The following is a 22,640-nucleotide window of genomic DNA, read 5'->3' as shown; positions in this document are numbered from 1 at the left end:
TATAAGAAATAATGATATATTCAAAAAAGAAGTGTAATTTCTACACTTACAACGTACCTGCTTGCAGCCAGATGCGTTCCAGGGTGGTCCAAATGTAGGCAGGGCCATGCCTGTGGGTGGAGCTGAGGGCCGACACCTCCGACATGGCCTGTTCCAGACGGGACACAGCTAGAGATGGAGCGCTCTGAGACCCTGACACAACATGACACACATCTCAGTTACATAAACACACATGCAATCACACACGCTCATGATACACACCGGTGTCTGTCTCCTGGAAGTCTGGGAGGGTAAGATGGAGGCCGCTGGCTTTCCTGCTCAGTGGGCCTGGATCAGGGGGTATGCTACTAGTGTCATCCTCCTCACTGGAACAGAGAGCAGAACACACGAATCACAACATCTCTGTCACATAGAAATACTGGGCTATAAATACACAAACTAAATGACTAAACTAAAACTCAACAAGACACAGGTGAACTCAATCAGTAGCTACAGAAACAAATCAGGAAATATAGGCTGTGTGTCTACAAAAGCATTTTTTTCCAGAGGCTAGCATATTTTTCCAATTGTTTTCAATGAGAGTGCCGTGTTTTTTTGTGACGAGGCGCTGAGCATCTATTTCGTTTCGTGCTGAACACTTGCCGTTTTTTGTGTTGAAGAATGTTCAACTTTTGGTAAAACGCAGGGCTCATCACTGTCACTTTTTACCCAGCTGTCCAATCACAGTAGAGAAGGGGCGGGACAATTACCACAGTGACCAACCGCCACATCCTGCTGGGACACCAGCAACAGATGACAACAACAAGCACAACAATGGAACAAAATCATTGAAAACAAGAGCCAGAGCAAATAGTTTACATTGTATCAATATTTTATATTCAGAAACAAACTGTCTGGGAAATCAGATACTAGTAAAAATTCTGCGGATATTCCGTATCACATATAGCACATATTGCGAAGAACTCTCAAGCACCCACAGCAAGGCGTTTTCAGAAGAGTGCTGGCATTTTCAGCTGGCTAAAAACACTTTGGTAGACACATGGCCATAGGGTGCTTCTCAAACAGAAGGCTGCATCCTAGTGAGGCAGTGTCCTTTCTAGTCTAGCCTTTCGGAGGCTTGTAGGCTGAAGTCCTCCTTAGCGTTAAAGGCTAGAACACACGTGTTCCCGTCCCCACGGTCACAGCACGAAAATACTATTAAAACTTAATTTTGGAAAAATACTTTGTATTAAAAATCTTTATATTGACTGGCTTTCTATTAATGTAATACAGTGAATGACAACCATCTGTGGTCTCCCAGTGGCTTACATTATTGGCAGTTTAGTGTAAAGTGATTAATTTACACCAAAAGATAACATGTATGCCTCCATCTCCGAAAACACGATTTTTTTTGTCTTACGTTTCATAATGGACTCAGACAAGCTCAATGCTGACTCATTTTCTGTCAGTTCTTTTTTGTGAATTGGAATGTGTGCAATGGATTGTGGGTCACTGAAGGATGTGAAGGATACACTTGATGCATCCTTCAAAATTAGCTGAATGTAGGATGTGAAACAAAGGCTGCCTTCAAAGGATCCTTCAAATTGTGATGGCCTTCGGCAGAGCTTGCTGATATGGCAGCCGAGATATGCAGCCTTACTAGGACACAGCCTTCCGTTTGAGAAGCACGCATAGAGAAACCAAGGCGACAGGAATAAGCACAAGCAACAAGAACAGAGGAACAATGGAACAAAATGAATTAGAGTTTTTTTGGAACAGAGACATGACACATACGCAGCACATTACCTGAGTCGGGTATAATCATAACAACTTTGCCACAACTGCAGCATTTCTGCACAGGTCTGTAAAGCTGCAGCAGGTCCGAACAAAACCTCCTCCAGCTTCACTTTGGTAAAGAGAAGACTAAAACACACAAAGATAAGAACAATTAATAAACTACAGTGCAACACACACCAAAAAAGAGACAGAATCAGAATGTACTGGCTCTTACGAAAGAAGGAAGTGCTTCTGCTTAGTACTTGTGCTATAACATTGTCAAAATGTTACAAAAATTTACACTTCAAAAGTTTGGTGTAAGTTTTTTTTAAAGAAATTAATACTTTTATTCAGCAAGGATGGATTACATAGATCAAAAGTGACAGTAGAGATATTTATAATGTTACAAAAGATGTTTCTTTTGAAAAGAGACGTTCTTTTAAACTTTCTATTCATCAAAGAATCCTAAAAAAAAGTATCACAGTTTACACAAAAATATTAAGCAGCACAAGTGTATTCAACATTGGTAATAACAAGAAATGATTCTTGAGCAGCAAATCAGCATATTAGAATGATTTCTGAAGGATCATGTGACACTGAAGACTGGAGTAATGATGCTGAAAATTCAGTTTTGCATCACAGGAATAAGTTACATACATCATAAATTAAAATAGAAAACAGTTATTTTACGTTATATTTCACAATGTTTTTGCTGGATTTTTGACCAAATGAATACAGCCTTGATGAGCATAAAAGGCTTCTTTCAAAAACATCAACAAATCTTACAAACCCCAATCTTATGAACGATACTGTGTATAACGTAAATAGATTAAATATAGGACCAGGCCATATATCAAATATTCACAAGATTTTGCCGGTGACAAAATAAATATATACTCTAGACCTAAAAAAATATAATCACTATAATCTAGAAATTGATTGGTTCATAAAAAGTGGGCTAGAATGGAGAAAGAGATTTGGAAAAATATTTGTTTTAGAGGTGGAATGAGTTATTTTATTACAGATATAGTTACATAGTATATAGTGGATAAAGAAAGTGTACACATCCCTGCTAAAACAGCTGTTTTTGTGAAAATGAAAGATAAATCATCAGAACTTTTGCATGTTTAAAGTAAAAATGACAACCTATGCAATGCCACTGAAACCTCAGTGACACATTTCAGAGAAAAAAAAAGAAAAAAAAAAACTCAGAATAACTAACTGCATAAGTGTGCAAACACTTTTATAATTGGGTATGTGGCTGTCTTTATGTCTTTAGTCAACTGCCTTTGACGTCAGTCTGAAACAAGTAAATATTATGGCTGGGACAATACATTGATCCTCAAATCGCGATACAATGAATCTGGATCAATTCTGATCATTTCTCTGCGCTCTAGGCTAGTTTTTAACCGCACACTCAAATGCTCACGAAGAATGCTGGACAGCGATCGTGCATTCGGCTGAGTCATATAAGTGGTTAAATATACTTGTACCTAGGCTTAGTAAACACAGCCCACTGCAAATACCCTTCTAATTCCCTTCAACCTTTTCAAACTTTATGAATGATTATGTGGTGTGTGTAAAGGAACTGGAAGCAAGCAGAGTACGAGTGTTTCTAAAGCACGTAGTGCCATCTGCTGTTAAAAACTAAGCCCAGAATCGATTCGAGAGAGTATCGCGATACATCGGAAAATATCAGAATCACTCCAGATTCTTTTTTTTATCGCAAATCGAGAACCAATGAATTGTACCAGCCCTAGTATCAGCCAATCAGGACATCATTTTCCTGTTCCATAGTCGTCAGTCAGACATTTACAATGTCAATAAATCTTTCTGGAACTGAGTGTCCATTAAGCAAAGATAGCAGTATCCAGATCTTCATGAGCTGAATGCACAGAAGAGCAACTGTCAATGAGATGTGTGATTTTCACTGGGTATTACAGACCTCCTTGGGTCAACCACTAGTTCTCTAGAACCACTAGAATCAACCCTAGTTCTCCATCAGTGGCCAATGCTTCAGTTGCTTCAGAAACTAGCAATTCTGCAGCTGTCTGGGGACGTTCTTCCCCTGAACTGTCTCTCGTTTCACCAAAGTACAGTGAGTGGGTGGACGTCTGTGTGAGCTGGAGGGTGGAGGGGTGAAGCGAGATGAATGTGAAGGTGTGTGTGTGGGTGTGTGCTATTAAGAATGTGTGTGTAAATAGGGGCAGCAGAGCATTCACACCAGTGTTGACGCTCATGCTATGGTGCGCTGGAGCAGCAGTAGTGTGGGGATGAAAAACACATAGGTTACGTTCACACTGTCAGTTTTTGGGATTGACAACCGCAATTACAGGTGTGAGTCTCGAAATGTCCCGTTCATACAGCAACTTGCAGTAGCTTCTGTATAAACGTGCAACGGGAGTCAAGCCTGTATTCTCTTACCATAGCGACAGGGACCAAAGTAATATCAAAGATGGTGACTTAGTTAACAATAAAAACACTGGGCCAGGAGAACTGGACTTGAGGTCAGGGAACAACTGGAGCACAGGTACAGGTGAAGACAAGGGAACATTTCCTCATTTGGAAAAAGATGACTAAAAAGAGTACTAAAAAGCATTAGAACTCTACTAGTTAAAGTCAACATGAAATTAAAATTGATGATTCTTATTGCATTATTGTGAACAAGCATTGCATGTTATTTCAAATTGTCTTCATAATCTTAAAAAAAGAAATAACATGCTCCACCTCTTAAACAAATTTCCACGCCACAAATCCCCCTTGGTTTTTAGCTCCCCTCTCTGAACATCTGGTTCCATTATGGGATGTAATGCTCCTCGTTCATGATACAATTAGTTTGATGGACATCTTGTTTCACTCAGAAAAATACGGAAGTTAAAATAGGTGATTACAAGTGATTTTAGTTTGCATGCACCCTGGTTCATCTCTTCCTTCTCCCATATGATAACAGAGTTTCTAGAAAGCTGAGTCAACTTTTTCCAGTTATAAAGCGATGAGTTGTTTTCTCCAGAGGTAGAGGTTCTTGGAATGAGACATGTGACAATTTAACCATTGTGTTCAGTCACACACAATAGATTCAATCGGTGCTGTTTGTGTGAGAAATGCTGGGGTCTTTACACACTCTCACACATGTGCTTGATCCTAATTATTTTCTCTCCATTTTTGTCTCTGCCTGTCATTGAGAGCAATACTGACACCACATGGTGATGAAAATGTGCAGAAGCACACTTTTCAAGTAAAACATTTCACAAAAAAGTATTTTAGGTTTAAAACTATAACACAGTCCAAAACAGTTGAAAATTATCATTAATTATTGTCAAGCGTTAGTGTATCATGTGATGAACTATACGCATAGCTACTAACTTCTTAATTCATATATCCAGTAAAAATCACTGTAAAATCAGCTGATTAAAAACTAAAAATACAAAAATGACTCAGAAAAGTTAATACACTTCTGAGCTAAGATCCAGCAGTTGTTTTCAGATGCCACTAGGTTTGATATTTTAACGATCTAAGTACATAGTCTGAAGCGCATGCAGGTGCAATTAAGGCATATCTGAATCCACTTTTACTAGTTTAACAACTGAAAAAACTGTTGGCACGCCAGGCGCATGGTCCAAAAGGGTTGTACCTAGTCTCTTAATGAGTCATTGGTGTGTTTTCGGCTTAACATGCAATAAACCAATTAGAGTGTCATCTCCCATTCCCTTTAAAAGCCAGGTGTGCTTGCACCATGGCGGATTCGCTATTTACATGGCGGAATATAGACACCCTCAACCTGATGAGTCAGTTTAAATACATGTGTGTATTGCCACGATTGGTTAAATAATTAGCCAATTTCATTCATCATTACTGCAAATAGGTAATTCTGATACATGCAATGACTACCCATTATGACATGTAGGCATTTTTATCTTTATGTACACAATAATAATCTTTTGGATTGTAATCCTTTTATTTTTAATATTTGGCATGTTTGTGTGCTGCTGCGCATCCCTGTGTGTAACAAGCAGAGTGTATGCATGTTGTGCACCCACCTATAGGCACACATTACTAACGCGGCCTTTAAATAACAACATCAACAAAAAAAACATACTTTTGTTGGTTAATGGCGCAGTCGTCTTCATTTGCTTTAAAATAGCAACACGCCAACAATGCACCTGAACACACCTCGCTTTCAGACCAGCACACCCATGGGTGAACAGATGGGCACGAGAGCTTTTGTTATTTAAACAATGTGGCACAGGACGTGAAAATGATAACTGCGTTGAGCTAAAACTAGCAAAAAACACTTGTGTTGTGCCTGGCGTTGCATTGCGCCAGGTGTATGATATGGCTTTTTGTTTTCTAAAGCAGATATTTATTGGTGTTACAGTCAAATAAAGGAAGGCACATTTTTAATTGAACTGCTAAATAAAGTCCTTATGGAATTTAAGACACAAAAGGCCAGATTTACTGACCGCTTGCACCAGCACATACCCTCTTTTGGCGTTAAAAAACTACTGTCAGGATTTTTAAAGACATGCAGTAAAAAATTAGTATTTAAAAAGAGTGGACAGTTATTATTGCAGCTGACCTTACTGCACATGCATTTGTAGGATTTTCCCTTTCAGACACAAAATTTATGGGAGGAGAGTATTTACATAAATCATGCAAGGTGATTTAGTAAGGTCAATTTGCTGGTATTTGCGCCATTATTTACCACCATCTACCAAGAAGCATGTCTTAAACCAGACAATTATTTGCGCTGCTATTGGTAGATAGCGTTGGTCATTATGGAAATGATCCAGCTGCGTCTGTGTTCTTTAATTTGCACGTCATCAGTAGATCACATGCAGAACTTTTCACTCCCGTTTTTTTGGAATTGCACTCTCACACTAATTTGCCCTGTTTAGTAAATCTGGCCCTATTTCTTCAGTGTTTCTCTGTGAAGCTGCTATGAAACACTGTGAAAAGCACTGTTTAAATAAAAGTGACTTAACATTAGGGGTGGGAGAAAAAAATGATCCACTGATGCATCGCGATTCTCTCTCCAACAATTCTGGATCGATTCTGAGAATTTCAGAATCGATTCTGATCTTAGTTTTTATTCAGATGCGCAATGACGCGGAGTGTGCTTTAGAAAGACCCAGATTCTGCTTGCTTCCAATTCCTCACACACATACACCACTCAAACCTTCCGTAAAATAATCTTTCATTAAGTTCGGAAAGGTTAAAGCGAACTACAACAACATTCGTGGGCTTCACTGCACGGGATGAGCTGTGAGAGACGCGCGCTTTGTTTGATGTTGCTGTGCGTGGTCTCACCCGTCGGTATTTTCCTTACAAATGCTCTATGAAGGCATGCCGTTTGGAATGCAGTGGACTTATATATTTAAAATATGAAACTCACTTACAGAAGGCTGCTTTCAATAATTCAAATGCTGATGCTTTGTTTATGAAGAGTGCTCGCGCATGCGGCTCTGCGTGACTCCGTGTCAGTGGTTTAATGTACTTGCATCTCAAAATGGTTTTATGACACAAAATTAATGTAACGTTAACCTAAACACAGCCAGTTTTGTTAGTTTAAAATTCTTAACATAGAATTGTTTTAATAATTTTTTGTCAGTTTGTAATTATTTTAAAAAGTAGGTCTACTTATAATTACTTAAGTAAGGAATCAAAGATATGTAAATGTAAATGATTTTTAGGTTAACTACTTAATTAAAAAGAAAAAAAAAGTAGATCAAGAATCGTTTTGGAATCGGATCGTGACTCCCAGAATCGGAATCAGATTGGATCATGACGTGACTAAAGATTCCCACTTCTACCTGACATTCAGACAAAGACATTCATAAGAATTAACATAAAGGGATAGTTCACCCAAAAGAACATAAAAGAAGATATTATAAGAAATGTCTCAGTGTTTTTTGTCCATACAATGGTAAGCAAAACTGTTTGGTTTCCAACGTTCTTCAAAATATCTTGTTTTGTGTTCTACAGAAGAATGTCATACAGGTTTGGAATGACAAGAGGGTGATTAAATGATGACAGAATTTTCATTTTTGGGTGAACTATCCCTTTAAAGTAGAACACACACATATATAAACACATACTTAAAGTTGTCCGGGTGCTGGTTAAGGGCGAGTTTGAGCGTATCAAGGGCGTGTTGGTAGTGTTTCTGGGCACTGAGTAGTAGAGCCAGCAGGTGTAGAGAGTGCAGATCATCCCCACGAACATTTAGAGCCAACTCCAACGGTTTCATCGCTTCTGACACCTACCACAAAAACAAGAGTTCCCATTAAGGACCAGCACTGACTGAAATAACAGGTGAAATATTACATGTACATACAGTTACATGATAAAAAATATAAGCTAAAGAGCTGTTCACACAATCATGTGACCTTGACATTCATAATGTGTCAACAAAAGCTACAAAAATGCACAGTAATGCAAAATAAGGAGAGAAATTCATGTAAATTTCTTTTCTTGGAAGATGTGAAGAACAGAAATCTGATATCCTGATGCGATCCTGCATCTAGTCAGCAAAACTGATGTGTTAACATGCTAACCTGTCGAACCAAAGCGAGCTGCAGAGAGAGGAAGAAGGAGATCTGAGGGTCCTGAGGATCCAGTGCATGTGCTCTGCAGTCACAAAAAAAACAAGTCTATGTAAAGTTTTCATCACCTTACTACCAGTCTGACATCTACCAGCTAAGCTTATATGCTGGAATTAACCGTGATGTTAAATTACATAGTAACGGGATTAAAAAACACAGATAACATCAGTGTAAATAAACAGAAACAATTTCAGAACTGATGAAGTTTCTATGACGTGTTAACATTGGGCAAGTGTTTAAAAGATTTCAACATTTTAATATAAAAATGCTTATTGTAAATAGTTTTTTTTTTGCTTATATTCACCAAATTTGTCAACAATTTCAGCCTTTTTTATATAGACAGATCAATGACATTATTCATGATTATTTTCTTTTATTGACAGCACTAGTTTTTATTAGAAAGAAAAAAAATGGCATATATATATATATATAATAATTGAACTACTGTTCAAAAGGTTAGGGTCAGTAAGATTTTTTAAAATAATTAATTTTATTTAGCAATGACTCATTAAACTGACCAAAAATTACAGTAAAAACTTTTATATTTGTTACAGATTTCTATTTAAAATATATGCTGTTGAACAGCTGTTGTCGTTTGAACTTTCTATTCATCAAAGAATCATGAAAAATGTATCACGGTTTCCACCAAAATATTAAGCAACACAACCGTTTTCAACATTGATAATAATAATAAGAAATGTTTCTTGAGCATCAAATCAGCATATCAGAATGATTTCTGAAGGATCATGTGACACTGAAGACTGAAATAATGATGCTGAAAATTCGGGAATAAATGAAATTTTAGACAATACATTAAAATAGAAAACTGGTATTTTTAAATCGTAATAATATTTTACGATATTTTATTGTTTTATCTGATTATTGATCAGTGATTTAAATGTGATTTAAATGCAGCCTTGGTGAGCTTAAAGGGTTAGTTCAACCAAAAATGAAAATTTGAAGCTTCAAAAACTAATCTTTTGTTTCGAATCAGTGGTTCGGAGCGTGAAAGTCATATTATTTCAGTAAACGAGGCTTCCTTACGTCATAAGTGTTTCAAAATTTCAATGGTTTACCACTGGGAGAGTGATTTTGGAAGTTTGATACATGCTCCGAAACACTGATTCAAAACAAAAGATCAGTAAAGCTTCGAAGCTTCATGAAGCAGTGTATTAAAATCACCCATCACTAGATATTGTTGAATAAAGTCATTATTTGTTTGTTTTTTTGGTGCAAAAAAAGTATTCTCGTCGCTTCATAACATTAAGGTTGAACCACTGTAGTCACATGAACTTTTTCTGGGCTTTGAAAGTGTTAATTGTCTTGCTGGCAATGGAGGTCTCACTGAGCCATCGGATTTTATCAAAAATATCTCAATTTGTGTTCCAAAGATAAACGAAGGTCTTATGGTTGTGGAACGACATGAGGGTGAGTAATTAAAGGTGCCCAAGAATGCTTTTTCACAAGTTGTAATATAAGTCTAAGGTGTCTCCTGAATGTGTCTGTGAAGTTTCAGCTCAAAATTTTTTTAAATACATTTTTTTAACTGCCTATTTTGGGGCATCATTAACAATGCACTGATTTAGGCAGTCCGCCCCTTTAATTCGCGTGCTCCCTGCCACATGAGCTGTCAACTATATTACAGCACATTTACAAAGTTCACACAGCTAATATAACCCTCAAATGGATCTTTACAAGATGTTCGTCATGCATGCTGTATGTGAGTAAAGTATTTATTTGGATGTTAACGTTTTATTCTGAGTGAATTTGAGGCTGTCCTCCGTGGCTAACGGCTAATGCTACACTGTTGGAGAGATTTGTAAAGAATGAAGTTGTGTTTATGAATTATACAGACTGCAAGTGTTTAAAAATGAAAATAGCGACGGCTCTTGTCTCCGTGAATACAGTAAGAAACGATGGTAACTTTAACCACATTTAACAGTACATTAGCAACATGCTAACGAAACATTTAGAAAGACAATTTACAAATATCACTAAAAATATCATGTTATCATGGATCATGTCAGTTATTTTTGCTCCATCTGCCATTTTTTGCTATTGTTCTTGCTTGCTTACCTAGTCTGTTGATTCACCTGTGCACAGATCCAGACGTTAACTGGCTGCCCTTGTCTAATGCCTTTTATAATGTTGGGAACATGGGCTGGCATTATGCAAATATTGGGGCGTTCACCCCGACTGTTATGTAACAGTCGGTGTTATGTTGAGATTCGCCTGTTCTTCGGAGGTCGTTTAAACAAATGAGATTTATATAAGAAGGAGGAAACAATGGAGTTTGAGACTCAATGTATGTCTTTTCCATGTACTGAACTCTTGTTATTTAACTATGCTGAGGTAAATTCAATTTTTGAATCTAGGGCACCTTTAATGACAGAATTTTCATTTTTGGGTGAACTAAGAGACTTCTTTCAAAAACACTAAAAAATCTTACGGACCCCAAACTTAGTTTAAACAGTGGTGTAGTTTTGAGGAAAAAATTTTATCAGTATATTATCAGTATGTTTTAATATTAAAAAAAGTTCTGCTATCAACTTAGATGAGGTTTAGGGTCTAAGAGTCCAAACAATTCCCAAACAAAGTGGGTGGCTGAAGCCTCCTTAACACAATCTGAACAGGAAGAGGTAAACATCAAGCGTACTTGCGCAGTGACTGCAACGCTCTTCTGTTGAACTCATCGCGATCGGCTTTCAGCGTGGCTGCAAACACACGGTTAAACAGTGAGTCACCACAGACATGAGAGAGGGAGCAGAGAGCAGCTGAGGACAACTAGGGGCCTGGCTAATTTTGTAGGTTCAGAGAAGGATAATCGGGCTTACCGTCAGTTGCCTGCATACTACGGCACAGTCCTATGGCCAGATGAGCTTGAGGAAGAGACTCCCCAGCACACTCTCCTAAAGCAACCACACCTGCTGAGAGGGACACTGCATCCTCCAGCTGACACACACACACATACGTTTAAACATACATTAGATATTTGGATGATTTATATCCGTGGTTCCCAACTTGTGATGATGTGATATATTTTAAAGCTGTAGCGTAGTGGTTAAAGACATAAGCAGGAAAATGAAAGGTTATGAGTTTGAACCCAACTAGGAACGATTCAAAAATGATCATTGACCATAAACTATACAGTCACATTGGACAAAAGCATAAGCTAAAAAAAAAAAAATAATTAAAATGTGTAACTAATATAAGGTCATAAAAACTGACATTTCAGCATCATTACTCCAGTCTTTAGTGTCACATGATCCTTCAGAAATCATTCTAATATGCTGATTTGCTGCTCAAGAAACATTAATATTTTTTGTGTGGAAACCGTGACATGCTACTGACACATTAAATTGATCAAAAGTGACATTAAAGAAATTTATAATGTTACAAAAGATTTATATTTCAAACAAATGCTGTTCATTGAACTTTCTATCAAAGAATCCTGAAAAAATGTATCATGGATTCAAGCACTAAATCAACATATTAGAATGATTTCTGAAGGATCATGTGACAATTCAGAAAATTCAGCTTTGTCATCACAGGAATAAATTACATATTAAATATAATAAAATGTTAAACAGTTATTTTAAATTGTAATAATATTTCACAATATTAATGTAATTTACTGATCAAATAAATGCCTTGGTGAGCAAAAGAAACATCTGTCAAAAACATTTAAAAAATCTTTTGACCTGTAGTGTAGTGTTAAAAAAATAGAACAAAACTGTTTAGGTCATGTCAACTGCCCAAGCATTTAATGCCAAATTGTGACAAATCCCTAAATCATGCATTCACATGACATATCATTCATATGAGCATAATGATGTATGATATTCATTAATTTAAATGCTAGACATGCTGATATGAATCAACATCAAGGACAACTGCCTAAGGACAAGTCCTCACATGGCCTGTTTTGATGCGGGGATGATAAAGGGCTGCTCTGAAGTGTGACTGTGGGATGGCATGCTATCTGGCATTAAAGCCTGTGCATTAAGTTTCTGTGGCTATACGGCCCTATTGTGCTATAAGCCTCTTATGAAGTGAGGTCTGTATTCTGCACTATGCTTCCAACAGATGTGCCCTAATCTCAACAAGGCTACAGTGTGTATTTGATTGATAGTGTTGTGAATATATGCATTGTGTCTTATTAGTATATCTAGTATTGCAATGTTACTAAATTTGTAACACAGAGGTCACCTATTAGTGATTGAATCTGGACCCTATCTAGGACTGAAGCGATACTGTACACTGAATATTATAAAAAAAAATTTTTTTAAAAACTGAAAAAGACAGATGTAATGTTTCTCGTACAGTTCTTTGTTCATGTGGACCATGAATAATTTCTCATAAATTAATAAAGTTATGAGAATAGCTAGTATTAATATAAATATATTAGGATTATATAGGACTTATTGCATTAGGATTTATGGATATAAGGAATGAATTTTCCTTAAATACTAATATTATATTATACTAATATAATAATATTCCTTTTCCTGGGAAGTTCAAAAGTTTGGGGTCTGTAATACTTTTTATGTTCTTGAAAGAAGTTTCTTATTCTCACTCAGGATGCATTTATTTGATCAAAATATAAAAAAAAAAAAAAAAAAAAAAAATTGTGAAATATTATTTCAATTTAAAATTTCTGATTTGATTTGTATATGCTTTATAATGTAATTTATTCATGTGATGTCACAGCTGAATTTTCAGCATCATTACTCCAGTCTTCAGTGTCACATGATCCTTCAGAAATCATTAATTCTAACATTTTAATATTTTTTTGTAAACCGTGATATTTTTTTTCAGGATTCTTTGAATAGAAAATTCAAAAGAACAGCATTTATTTAATTTCAGTAATTTGTAACATTAGAAAAGTGCCGTATTTAATCAGTTTATTAATTTAAAGTGTCCTTGCTGAATAAAAGTATTCATTTTTAAAAAGAAATATTGGTAGTGTATACTGTATTTAGAGACTGAAACTCTTGGAACTTTAACTGAATTTAATTGCTCTATAAAACTGTGTGATATTTTTGTATAAAAGAGAAATGATGTTCACATGTGCTTGGTGTGTTTTTCTCACCCAGTGCAGCTGGTTGATGCACACTTTTGCTGCAAGCAGAGGTGGGATGGGGTCCTGTGGTCTCATTGTCACACACTCTTTGAGGACTGACACTGCACCCTCATTCTATACAATATCATTAATAATATAGGTTTCATTAATATATGCAGACATGTAAGATAAAGTAACACAAACCTACCCTGGATAGTGATGGCAATATTTTGCTCTTTCCTTATATGGTAATATAAGCATTCTGCATTCATGTACACACAACGGAAGAAGTGCGAAACTTCCGATACATCATGAGGGCTTTCACTCGCAAAAATCGTTAACCCAGGGTCATTTTATTTTATTGCACTGTGCATCTGAAAACCCTGGATTAACATTCTTATTTGCATATTCATGAGGGTAATACCATTAACTAGACAAGTGGAGTTCACAATGGTTATGCATGTGAGACTTTTGAAACATAATACAAATCTACGACAAAACACTAGAAGAAAAATGTAGAGTGGCAATTACTATCACTGTTTGACATTTTTAACTTTTCCATCAAATGCAAAAACTTAACACTGCATGTGAAAGCTCATGCAACTCTACAAAGCTCATGAATATTCAATGAAGCAGAAACTGAGGCAGTTTATGATTGGCAGTCAGTTACTTATCAACTTTCTGTAACTTTCTAGCATTGCTTTGATTCACATTGTACACTTACGGCAATTCGTACTCAGAGAGCAAGGGTTAAAAGGGTTATAAGGATAGTTAAAGGGATAGTTAAGCCAAAAATTAAAATTCTCTCATCATTTACTCAACCTCATTCCAACCCAGATGCACAGTATATGACTTTCTTTTTTTCAGATGAACACAAACAAAGATTCTAGAAAAATAAATCAATGTCTTCTGAAGCAAAACGATAGGTAGATGTAAGAAACTTTCTAATATTTTTTAATACAAACCATTGCTTCTGGCCAACTGTTGAATGCATATTCATTAGAAGGTTAAGTTCACACTTAACGTAAACATAAGCATGTCATGATGCTCAGCTTAAGCATGTTGTGAAGCTTGCATGAGAAGTGATGTCCTCTGTGGTTGTGTGTCACTTCTCGAGCAAAATTCACAGAGCACTTACATCATGCTTCAAAACTTGCTTATATTTATGTCAAGTGTAATCTCGACCCTCTCTGCAACGTGCATAAACTACAACAGGTAAACTTAACTGTGACCAACAATGATGCTAGAGTAGCAATATATAAAATCTGTTTGGCTGAAATATTAAGAAGCGGGTTCATTGACGAAGAACTTTAATACGACTGTTGTAATTTATCACCTGAGAACAACACCCTGAATCAAGAGGCAATTAACTCTTTCTACACCATTAAAGGAAATATCCATAATTTATGAGACAATTGACAAATTGGCTTTCCATGTTTTCACTGTTATACAGTAGGGGGTGCTATTACACATCTTCGGAAAGAGTACAGAATCTCTTGATCAAAACACATGCAAAGAAGCAGAAACATATGGCAAACTGTTTTGACTTTTATTCACATCTCAGGATATGAATTCATGATATCAACAATTCAGTTGTTGATATCAGGAATTACATTTCCACTAGTAACAATGTTACTTCTTGATATCAACAATTCAATTATTGATATCAACAATTCAGTTGTTGATATCAGGAATTACATTTCCACTAGTAACAATGTTAATTCTTGATATCAACATTTGAATTTCCACTAGTAAAAACTAGAATTCTTGATATCTGTAATTGTATTTTCACTAGTGAAATGTCACCATAGGCTGCCATTCAAATTCAATTGTTGATATCAAGAATTGATTTCTTACCAGTTGAAATTCCAATTTCACATATCAGAAATACAATTCTTACTAGTAAAAATTGTAATTTTTGATATCAATAATTACATTGCTACTAGTAAAATGCAAATTTTTGACATCAAGAATTCAATTGTCACTAGTTGAAATGTCAGCTCTTGATATCAACAATTGAATTGCTACTAGTAAAAATGTTCATTTTTGATATCTGAAAATGTATTTCTGATATCAATATAATTTCAGATATCTAAAATGGCTTTCTTACTAGTAACAATCACATTCATGATATCAGAAACTAACATTGTTACTAGTGACAATCAAATTATTGATATCAAAAATTAACATTGTTACTAGTAGCAATTCAATTGTTGATATCAAGAACTGACATTTCAACTAGTGACAAATGAATTATTGATATCAAAAATTATGTATTGTATTTCTGATATGTGAAATTGGAATTTCAACTAGTAAGAACTCAATTCTTGATATCAACAATTGAATTTGAATGGCAGCCTATGGTGACATTTCACTAGTGAAAATACAATTACAGATATCAAGAATTCTAGTTTTTACTAGTGGAAATTCAAATGTTGATATCAAGAATACATATTTCTGCGAGTGATGACATCATTCTTGATATCAAGAATGAACATTTTTACTAGTGGAAATGTTAATTTTTGATATCAACAATTGTCATTGTTACTAGTAGAAATGTAATTCCTGATATCAAGAATTAGCATTTTAACTAGTGAAAACTGAATTGTTGATATCAAGAATTCATATCCTGAGAATGAATAAAAGTCAAAACGGCTTGCCAACAACGTGATCATCAATATTAAACAGCAAATAAATCAAAACTGCCTAACATTACCGAATGAAATGTCAACCCAGGATGAGCTATAGGACTGTGCAAGCTTTGAGGGTGTTGATGGACTCAGTCTATTCCATCTATGTTTTGATCATCAATGTAAATCTGATTCAGATGTAGTCTTTGACAAAAACATGATTTTCTCAGCTTTTTGCTCAAAATGTTGCTTTTTTTATGAAACTTACCCACATTCAAATGTTGAAAAAAAAATGCATGAAGCTTTTTTTTTTTTTTTTTTTTTTTAAAGCAGAGGGTCTGTTCTTTCTTTTGATATTTTGCATTTTCAGATATTCATAGAACAAAATAATCTGGGGGCCATGAAACTTTTGTGAAAATTCTTAAAAAAAACTTGTGCTGCCTGTCAACTTTTTTCAAAAACGCTGGCAGGGACAGAGTTAACCAAATTTAAATATCACAATTATTTCTGATTTTGTTTTTCAGCTTAAAACAACTTGAATGTGTTTCGGTAAAAAAAATCTTTTTTTACTAGATTATAGTTAAAAGAGTTAAAACATTACTTTATTTCTTACACACACCTATTGTTTTACTTAAGAAGACGTTTATTCATTCACTGGGGTTGTATAGATGGATTGCCATAATAATGGCTGTATGTGGGGCATTTGGGAATCTTTTCACTTGCATTAGATGGATTATTTACCATAAGAAAGAAAATCATATAGATCTGGGATGGCACGATGGTATGAAAAAAATGATGAGAAAATGGCATGAGAACACAGATTAAGATATAGTTGATGAAATCCGATGGCTCAGTGAGGCCTCCATTGAGAACTCAGAACCACATAGAACCACTGAACTCACATGAACTGTTCCAAATATGTTTTTACTATATGGACCTTGAGAGTTTGAATGGCTTTGCTCTCAATGGAGGCCTGACTAAGCCATCGGATTTCATCAACTATATCTAAATTTGTGTTCAAAAGATGAACGAAGGTCTTACGGGTGTAGCACGACATGAGGGTGAGTAATAAATAACATTATTTTCATTTTTGGGTGAACTAACCCTTTAACCAAGGGTTAAGCGTGGTGTGAAAATCGTCTGTAATCTGATCCCAACCACTCGATGAGATACCTTTTCCACTGGACTTTTCAACTTCAAACATATTTAATTTGGATAAAACCTTCTGTGTTTTGTTTCTTTCAGTTACTAGAACTCATTTATTTAGTTGAATCTTAAATATGGACAATTATTGTAACAAATGACTAATAAATGAATAGAACATTGATGACGACAACAGGACATGAATCTCACCTTCCCACTTGCCATCAAAGACAAGCCAAGTTGGTACCAAAGATGAAACTCATTATAGGAGAACTTCATGGCCCGCTCCAAACACTGATGGCAAACAATCACACACCACATCACAATCAGAAAGAAACTTTGAATCAGCCTTCCAAGAAACACTAGAGAAGAAATAGAGCTAAATGATAATACGGTTGACATTGCTCAGCATAACTCAGTATTTCTAGCAAGGATCTTGTTGTTTCCACCACCGATAGGGGATTGTGTGTATCCTGTACACATCACATCATGGCACATGCATGAGAAAGTGGGCATAAAATTGATGAGAAAGGGATTTATTTTCGACATATACGTAGGCATGTGTTGATAATACAGAGTAATGGCAGTGTAATGTGGGTTATCAGTGAAATGACATGGATTCAGTTGAAATTAACCTACTGAAAACACTGAGCTTAGATTTAGATTCACCTGAGAAAGACTCTGAGTAAATTCTCACCATCACGCAATGGCTCAACTACTGAAACAACCTGAAGGACAGGATGGAGGAAGAAGGGGAAAAAAATCACCCATACAGCTAGGAGAGATTGAGAGAGAGATTGAAAGATTGAAAGAGGTGACTTGCGACAAAGAAGGTGAAAGCTACTACATAAAATACAGGTCACTTCCTTGCTAGTGTTTGCAAAGCGCTGGGTCGATACCGATCTGTGCTGACACATCTTACCTCTGACAGCATGGAGTACTGCCCCCTCCTGGCCATACCGATGGTCAGCAGGTCATAAACAGAGGAGGCATCCTGCATGCTGCTCTCCCTCGCCTCCCGGTGCTCCGGGGTGCGGCTGATCACTGCCTCGCCGCTGGCCTATAGGGGACAATAGAGAGAGGGTCAGGAGCTTTGTTATAGCTGTGTCTCTTGATCCTGGTCCAGGAGAACCTCATTGGTAAAGTGTTCAAGAACTGAATTGGGTGTCAAATATGGATAAACACAAAATGCCTTCAGGGTTAGGAAGCTATGTTAAATATGTTATAAAAGTATTATTTTGCCAGTGGAATATAAAAGAAGATTCTTTTATTGTCCCATTCATTTAACTGCTTTAGATCAACATATCTGACAAACAAATGAAAAACATTCTACTAACTCTAAGTAACTTACATGTCAACTAACTCTCATTAGAGTATTAGTAGACTGTCTGTTTAATATCTAATATCTAATAAAGCTAACTCTTTATTTTCATGGTCCCCAACAGACATTCTACTGACTGTAAGTATCTTTGGAACTACGTCAACTTATTTTACTAACCTGAACCCTAACACCAAATAACCTAACCATAACCTAACCTAATAACCTGAACCATATGAATTTACTATGTTGTTCCCTCGATTTATAAATCGTGCGCACACTTTACTAAGTCGTTCCCTCGATTTATAAATCATGCACACGATTTACTTATTCATTCACTCGATTTATAAACCGTGCACACACTTACTAAGTAGTTCCCTCGATTTTTAAATCGTGCACATGCTTTACTAAGTCGTTCCTTCGATTTCTTAATCATGCTCACGATTTACTTATTCGTTCTCTCGATTTACTAAATCGTGTGCATGCTTTACTAAGTAGTTCCCTCGATTTATAAATCGTGCGCATGCTTTACTAAGTAGTTCCCTCGATTTATAAATCATGCGCACGCTTTACTAAGTAGTTCCCTCAATTTATAAATCATGCTCACGATTTACTTATTCGTTCTCTCGATTTACTAAATCGTGTGCATGCTTTACTAAGTAGTTCCCTCGATTTATAAATCATGCGCACGCTTTACTAAGTAGTTCCCTCGATTTATAAATCATGCGCACGCTTTACTAAGTAGTTCCCTCAATTTATAAATCATGCTCACGATTTACTTATTCGTTCTCTCGATTTACTTAATCGTGTGCATGCTTTACTAAGTAGTTCCCTCGATTTATAAATCATGCGCATGCTTTACTAAGTAGTTCCCTCAATTTATAAATCATGCGCACGCTTTACTAAGTAGTTCCATCGATTTACTAAATTGTGTGCACGCTTTACTAAGCCATTTCCTCGATTTATAAATTGTGTGCAAAACTTACTAATTCGAAATAGTAAATCATGCGCACGATTTAGTAAATAGAGGGAATGACTTAGTAAAGTGTGCACACGATTTAGAAAATCGAGGAAACTACTTAGTAAAGTGTGTGCACGATTTAGTAAATAGAGGGAACTACTTAGTAAAGTGTGTGCACGATTTAGTAAATAGAGGGAACGACTTTACTAATGTGCGGGGCTCCATAGAAAGGGGTCTCTAATGCTTACCAAGGTTGCATTTATTTGATCAAAAATCCAGTAAAAACTTTAAAATTGTGAATTATTATTACAATTTAAATGAACAAATTTCTATTTTAATATTTAAAAAGGCAATTTATTAATGTGATGCAAAGCTACATTTTCAGTAGTCATTACTCAGTCTTCAGTCTCACATGATCCTTCAGAAATCATTCTAGTATGCTGATTTAATGCTGAATAAATACTTATTATTATTATCAATGATGAAAACAGTTGCGCTGCTTCCTATTTTTTGAGTGATTTCCTAGAAATATTAGAAATATTATGTAAAATTATAAATGTCTTTACTATCACTTTATTGCATCCATGCTGAATAAAAGCAATAATTTCTTTAAAAGAAAAATGTGTTGCATGTAACTGTTTCACATTTGGCTCCTAAACTCTGGAATAGCCTTCTTTTCTGACTGTTAATGTTTGGGGCTCAGACACACTCTCTCTGTTTAAGTAAGATTAAAGACGCACCTCTTAAAGACGCAGTAACTACAGATTGTGCCACATTGCCATTGCAGTGTTTGTAGGCGACATCAACAATTGTGAAGATTTTAGGTGAGTGCAACTTTGTATCGATGTGCAAAACTTTTAGATATTATCATGTTCCAAATATTATAATATTATCCTTATATTGAAATAATTGTAATTATACAAGCACAAGTTGTAATTGCTGCCTAACACGTTTGTTGTGTTAGCTTAACTGAATACATGAAGTTAACTAACCACATGTACTATATTATAGCTGTTTATTACTGCCACATGGACATTACTTTGATACACTCATTTCTGACAGAATACTTCCTACATTGTAACACTGAACCAAGCATTTTCTATAAATCTGTTTTGAAACAATAAGTATTGTGAAAAGTGCTATACAAATTAACTTAAATTGAATTTGCATGCCAAATGAAGCATATTCAGGGGCATCCAAGTTCATTTGCCTTGAGAGGACAATTTAGGGGTCACTCTAAACTTTGCATGGAAAAGCGGAGCATTCTTAAAAATTCCTCCTTTTGTGATAACAGCACATGGTTTTGGAACATTAAAAATATATTATTAATATATTAAGATTTTTCAGTGAACTTTTCCTTTATAATATACAGTAATCATGCAATAGTTCTTAAGATCCAGCTAAGGAGAAGAGACATCACAACACAGCATGTTAAGGAAGAAAGGATGAATGTGAGAAAGAGTGTCTCACCATTGATTCTGTGATGAGGAGCACCAGCACCGCCTCTTCAACCACGTCCTGTGGACAGAAAGCTCTACAGGGTGGCAACAGGAAAAGGAAAAAACCTGTCACAAACGTGTGTGTGTGTCAGTCTCTAGTTACATAGGTCAGTCTGTAACTGAGCTCTCTGGACTTACTGCCATCCTCAAAGCTGTCCCTTTTTTTAACATGTTTTATTGGTATTCTGAACAACTTCCTCTTTCTTTAGTCGGTTTTCTCTCATCCCTTTTTTCCCCATCTCATCCCTTCATCCTACGTCCCTCCATATCATCTGGAATCATCATAGCATGTTACTAAGCTGTATCAGGAATCCTAAACTGGAATATTCCATTTATCTGTTCTAATTTCTGTTCTTCAGACATATTCTCAAAAGTCTCTCCATCTCTTTTCATCTCTCTTGTATTTTTCCTTTCTCTGCTTGGCGCCTGCAGACTCACAGGTACAGTTACAGTATGTTTTATTCACAACACAGCATTCCGCCGTGTCCTGAATATTAAAGCAGGCAAACAAACCCCAGCACTGTCCTCAGCTCATCTCCTTGTACATTACTCTCTGACTCTAGTGATCGATCAATATTGTCAAATGGCTAATTTACACAATACAATTTAATGATAGCATTGAGATTGAGATTTACTGTACATAAAATGCCAAAAATTAACGCTTACTGTTCTGGTTTGTGAAGGCTACAGTATGACGCAAAAACTCGGCATAGCCATTCAAGATGTTGTGACTCTGTCTGCTATATCTTTTCTAACTGATCTGACTCATGGTTTTCCTAAACCAAACAATCCCATAGACTTTCATTAAGGGGGTCACAATTTCATACAAAAACTCTTTTAGAGTATTTTAAGCTACATCCACCAAGTTCATCACATAGGCCTACCTTCATCTATCTATCTATCTATCTATCTATCTATCTATCTATCTATCTATCTATCTATCTATCTATCTATCTATCTATCTATCTATCTATCTATCTGTCTGTCTGTCTATCTATCTATCTATCTATCATCAGTAAAACTTGTCAATGTGCTACAAACATGCTAGCAGTGTGCTAAAACATGTTAGCAACATGGTAAATCATGCTAGAAACATGTTAGCATCATACTGAATCATGCTGGCAATATGTTAAACAGGCTAGAAACATGCTCTCCAATCCTAAATCCTGTTGGCAATGTGCTAAAACATGCTAGAAACATGCTAGCAATATGCTTAAACATTCTAGAAACATGCTAACAATATGTTAAAACACCCAGCAGGGAACACTTAAGGTCACAATATACAAACTTTCTGGAAAAGTGGTAACTACTGGCTGGTTAAAACATTTCGAACCACCATTGGTCAATGCCAGTTATATAATAGTTAGGTGTGTTCTGTGGCTTCACCTTCTTTGATGTAGAAATCTTCCCGTTAATTTCTTCTGTTCAGTACAAATTTCTTCTGTTCTGTTAAATCCAAATGCTTTATGTTGAAATAAATATCACGACCCGCACCTGCCCAATTTAATAATCCCATAAACATGATCGTTTTATGAGCCAAGCCTAAACAGCAAGCCCAAAAATGCTTATAATAGGTGGATATGGCAACGTTTCAAGAGAGCTCTCTACAAAACAGCCTTCCAACCATAAACACAACGCCTCCGTTGACTGTGGTTTAGTTAAAATTGCTAAAC

The 22,640-nt window shown here is 35.9% G+C and overlaps 1 protein-coding gene across 1 annotated transcript in view; it reads right to left on the bottom strand.

Moving 5' to 3' along the window:
• The window catches only part of ttc7a (tetratricopeptide repeat domain 7A), a 62,203-nt gene that overhangs the window by 15,938 nt on the left and 23,625 nt on the right, over positions 1–22,640 (bottom strand). Inside the window, exons 9-19 of the mRNA XM_048205606.1 lie at positions 20,939–21,002; positions 18,112–18,249; positions 17,400–17,483; positions 13,447–13,551; positions 11,189–11,306; positions 11,011–11,068; positions 8,307–8,379; positions 7,851–8,011; positions 1,786–1,902; positions 262–365; positions 58–192 (exon numbers count right to left, since the gene is read on the bottom strand). Coding sequence (XP_048061563.1) covers positions 58–192; positions 262–365; positions 1,786–1,902; positions 7,851–8,011; positions 8,307–8,379; positions 11,011–11,068; positions 11,189–11,306; positions 13,447–13,551; positions 17,400–17,483; positions 18,112–18,249; positions 20,939–21,002 — 1,157 coding nt within the window. The remainder of the gene's footprint in view (positions 1–57; positions 193–261; positions 366–1,785; positions 1,903–7,850; positions 8,012–8,306; positions 8,380–11,010; positions 11,069–11,188; positions 11,307–13,446; positions 13,552–17,399; positions 17,484–18,111; positions 18,250–20,938; positions 21,003–22,640) is intronic.

The sequence above is a fragment of the Megalobrama amblycephala genome, linkage group LG10, assembly GCF_018812025.1.
Source record: "Megalobrama amblycephala isolate DHTTF-2021 linkage group LG10, ASM1881202v1, whole genome shotgun sequence".
NCBI lineage: Eukaryota > Metazoa > Chordata > Actinopteri > Cypriniformes > Xenocyprididae > Megalobrama > Megalobrama amblycephala.
The sequence above is the reverse complement of the archived record's forward strand: the minus strand, read 5'-3'. Positions and strand labels throughout refer to the sequence as shown.